Raw genomic sequence first — 4,447 nt, forward strand, 5'->3', positions numbered from 1 at the left:
GTAAACGCCCAAATTATTTTTTTCAAATTTTTCGCTCTAACAGGAATTGAGTTATTGTGCATTTCCTGCGTCACTTTTCCGTTTTTCCCTCTGCGTTTAGAGGACTTTCCCGTCTTCACAGAATCACCAGATTTGCCACATAGGTTCACACTCAGGAGCACTTTAATTTGAGACCATAACTGCCCTTGGGCGTGGCACAACAGCTCAATAGCGCCCCCTAATGCCTTTATCCATTTTGTACATTTTCACAAACTCCTACACTCACCAAATTGAACACATACGTCAACATTCACAAAGATTGACTACTGACAAAGTTTGGGATTTTTAAGTGAGAAGATGACTCCACAGCGCCCCCTGGAAGATTTCAAAGTTTAAGCCCCGCCTTCCACATTGACATAGAGAAATGAAATCGACAAGGCCTATGTATTATGTCCAGACGCACAAAAAAGCCTCTTGGACCCATACCCTAAGTCCAACAGGAAGTCGGCCATCCAGGCTAAAATGTTCAATCTGGAAATTTTTTATTATTATTATAGTTGTACGCCTTTTTGACAGCCTAAACATGCCCCAAAACTCACCAAAACTTGCAATCATGTCCGATCCGGAGAAAACTTTGATATTTTAAGGAGCGCGGAAATGGCCGACGCAAAATGGATTAATAGCGCCCCCTAGAAAATTTAAAAAATCAAGCCCCTCGACTCAGATTGACGTAGACAAACAAAATTCGGTAAACACATGTATCATGTCCAGACGCACAAAAAAGCCTCTTGGACCCATAGCCTAAGTCAGACAGGAAGTCGGCCATCCAGGCAAAAAGGCTCAATCTTGATGCTTTTTTGGCCCTTCACCCACATTCCTTTGTGCTGAGAAGTCACCCAGACTCATTTCTGGTCTTAGACTGCCATCTAGTGGAGACATTAACCCCATCACACAATGTTCACTTAAAGGCACAGGAGCAAAGACATCTACATGCCAGTTTTGACAGACTGCCGCACGCACCGACGTGCATGTACGGCGTTACAGTTGGGGGGAAACCGGGGGGGTGCGAGGGCCCTTCGACACTGCTTGCAGTTTTAATTTAGTTTGTTTTTGTTATTTCAGTTTAGTTTTAGTGAGTTTAACATGTGATGAAGTAGTTTTAGTGTTTCAGGTATCCGGAGGATGATGAGGATGAGGATGAGGATGAGGATGAGCTGACTCTGATGAAGGTTTGCTTTTTCTGACTGTGAGCTTTACGTTAACTGTCTCAGAGCTTCCAACCTGGACTTTCACATTAGTCGGATTTTCCCCTTTTAGCTTTTATCCCACAAATGTTCCCATCTCTCTTCATCATCATCATCATCTTCATCTTCATCTTCTTCATCTTCTTTTTCATCTTTTTCTTCATCTTCTTCATCTTCTTCATCTTCTTCTTCATCTTCTTCATCTTCTTCTTCATCATCTTCTTCTTCATCTTCTTCTTCATCATCTTCTTCTTCATCTTCATCTTTTTCTTCATCTTCTTCATCTTCATCATCATCATCTTCATCATCACTCTTCATCACCACACTCACTATCTACTGCAGGGTCGGAGTCTAAATATTCCCATATTGGTCTGTTACGTTTTCTGCCTGGAACTTCTTCTTTTTCTTCTTTATAGAAAATCATAATTTGCACATTAAGCATCTTCTTCTTGTGCGTCATGCAGCAGCCGCTCTGCTGCCCCCTGCTGGTACTAACCTGTTATTACAACAAGCCACACTGAACACAATACAGTCAGAATGGAGACAACTAAAACTAAGCTGATTTTATCTGCTGTTCAGTTTAGTTTGAGTTACTTTTGCTTTGTTCAGTGTAGTTTTTATTTAGTTTTAGTTTTTTTTTACATTTAAATTACTTTTCTTGTGTCAGACTTTTTTTTATTTATTTAGGTGCCAGACTTTTTTCTCTTTTTGTGTCGGACTTTTTTTTTTGTGTGTGTCGGACTTTTTTTTTTTTTTATCTTGTGTCGGACTCTTTTTTGCCAGTTATTATTATTTTTGTATTCTTCTAACCCTTCCTGCTATTAGTGTAATCATTTACAGATGATGGGCCAGTAACTCTAACCAGTTACTGTTCTCACAAGGTAATGTTGGAATGAAACTAGTTACTTTTTAATAGCGGTAACTTTATAATGTAACTAGTTACTTTTAATACTAACGTTCCCCAACACTGTAAATCAGGAATTGTATTCATTAAGTTTGTGGTCCCACATGTTGACATAACATTTACATCCAGAAACACAAACTCTCTGAATTTCCTGCAATAAATGATCAGAAAACATTTTCCTGCTTCATGTGTCGAGTGTTTTTATGTCGTGAAGTCAAATCTGAGACAATAGAAACTTATTCTGAGATATTTTTGAGAATAAATTTGTAGTTTTTAAAGGACTTGATGTGAATGAGGACTCCACACAATCACAGGTTTCACTGTTGATGCTGATGATACAAAACTTTATTAAAGAACAAAGAGGAACAAACTGTGAACTGAGTAACAACAACTCCAGACTAATACTTTGGGGTGGACAAAATAATAGAAACAGTGTTTTTTTTATAGTTGTGTTTTTGTGGTTAACCCTTAAATACTGTTTGGGTCAAATCTGACAGTTATAAAAACACCACAGATGTCTTTTATTCTGATATTTGATGACTTTTCCTAAAGTGGCCCAAAATGCACCAAAATGTAAATATATTAAATGTTATATTTTGTATTTGTGCTCCAGATGTTTGACCATTGAGGCTGTTCTGGGTCAGATTATCTCCGTATCTATTGCCATGTGTTGTAGTGAAATGAATAGTTAATAGTTGTAATAAGATAGTAGTTATGAGGATGTATGTTTATGATGTAGCAGTGAAGACTGATGGTTCTGATGGTTCTACAATAAACCCCACAGCTCCATAAAGCTCTGCTCGATTTACCTTTACATTAAATAACATTTAACCTTCCTGTCGTCCTCCCTCCTTCTCTCTTTCTTTCCTTCCTCTCTCTTTCCTCCCTTCCTTATTTCCTTCCTTCCTTCCTCCCTCCTTCCTACCTTCCTTCTTTCCTCCCTCCCTCCCTCCTACCTACCTTCCTCCCTTTCCTTCTTCTGTCCTTCCTCCCACCTTCCTTTCTTCCTTTCCTTCCTCCCTTCCTTCTTTCCTCCCTCCTTCCTTCTTTCCTCCGTCCTTCCTTCCTCCATCCCTTCCTTCTTTCCTTTCCTCCTTTCCTTCTTTCTTCCTTCCTCCCTTCCTTCTTCCTCCCTTCCTTCTTCCTCCCTCCCTTCCTTCCTTCCCTCGAGGACAACAGGAGGGTTAAATAACATTTCCATCCTTATTGCTGTGTTATATTTTCATGTCTGAGGTAAAACATGATATAGTGTGATAGATGTTTAGTGGTCTCTCTCTCTGCTCTCTGACACATGAATCAAGGTTTAATCACATTTATTGATCAGTCAGTGAGACTATTGATGCTTTCTAAACAGATGAGTTATTGGTGGAGTTGTCAGGTGCAGGCAGGCACGTTGAGGCATTGTTCAACCTGGATCTTCTCATTGTTGGGCGCCGCTCCGCAGTCTGCAATCGGATCCCCGAAGAACGTCGCTTTCTCCTTCAGACGACCAACGTAAGGCCTGCAACACACACACACAGTATTCAGACAGCTCCGTGTTTTATCCTGCGTCATCGTAGATGCATCACTGCAGCAGGACGCTCACCTGTAGTCGCTGAAATCAGGTTTACACTTCCTCTTCCTGGCACGTCGGGGGTTTCCTCCACAGGGAGGATTACAGTAATTCCAGGGCTCCCATCCATCCCAGCTGCCCTTCACTGTAACACACACACATTTCTGTTTCTACGCTCGTACCTGATCAGCTCAGTCTGCAGCGGCCAGCTAACGGGACCTCGTGGATGTCACCACTCTTATTATGTTCAGTGTTGGATGACTGTCACTGTGCCTCCCTCTCCTTTTTCTTTCTCCTTTCGTCTCCTCTCTCTCTCCCTCGGCCGCCCACTTCACACAGTTTTTGTCTTTTTGGAACTTCAACATTTTTCGAACAACGAAATACTTATAAATAATTAGAGACTACGTTGTATAAAGTCTCAGATGTACGTCTCTTTGGACAGAAGTGTCTGCTGAATGAATGAATTTTTGAGATGTGTGTGTATATGTGTGTATGTGTGTCACCCACCGTAACAGCCGGTGACATCATAGCAGTAGCGTCGGTCCGTCAGCCCGTCCCCGCTGCAGATGGATCCGTTGTGAGCTCGATGGAGACACTGGCGATCTCGAGTCTGGCTGCCGCTGTTCTGCTTACATCGAATCTCTCGGTTACCGAACGGGAAATTACAACTGCTCCATGACGACCAGTCCGACCAAACGCCGTCCACTGCCGCCAGACACACCACGACAAAGTGTAAAGATAGTATCTAACGCGGTGATGTCACACTGA

The 4,447-nt window shown here is 41.7% G+C and overlaps 1 protein-coding gene across 1 annotated transcript in view; it reads right to left on the reverse strand.

Annotated features, from left to right (window-relative positions):
• Positions 1-3,423: 3,423 nt before the first annotated feature.
• The window catches only part of LOC133998925 (properdin-like), a 9,403-nt gene continuing 8,379 nt past the window's right edge, over positions 3,424-4,447 (reverse strand). The window contains exons 9-11 of the mRNA XM_062437973.1: positions 4,187-4,384; positions 3,713-3,824; positions 3,424-3,628 (exon numbers count right to left, since the gene is read on the reverse strand). Of these exons, the coding sequence (XP_062293957.1) occupies positions 3,502-3,628; positions 3,713-3,824; positions 4,187-4,384 (437 nt within the window). The 3' untranslated portion in view covers positions 3,424-3,501. The remainder of the gene's footprint in view (positions 3,629-3,712; positions 3,825-4,186; positions 4,385-4,447) is intronic.

The sequence above is a fragment of the Scomber scombrus genome, chromosome 18 (genome assembly GCF_963691925.1).
Source record: "Scomber scombrus chromosome 18, fScoSco1.1, whole genome shotgun sequence".
Lineage (NCBI taxonomy): Eukaryota > Metazoa > Chordata > Actinopteri > Scombriformes > Scombridae > Scomber > Scomber scombrus.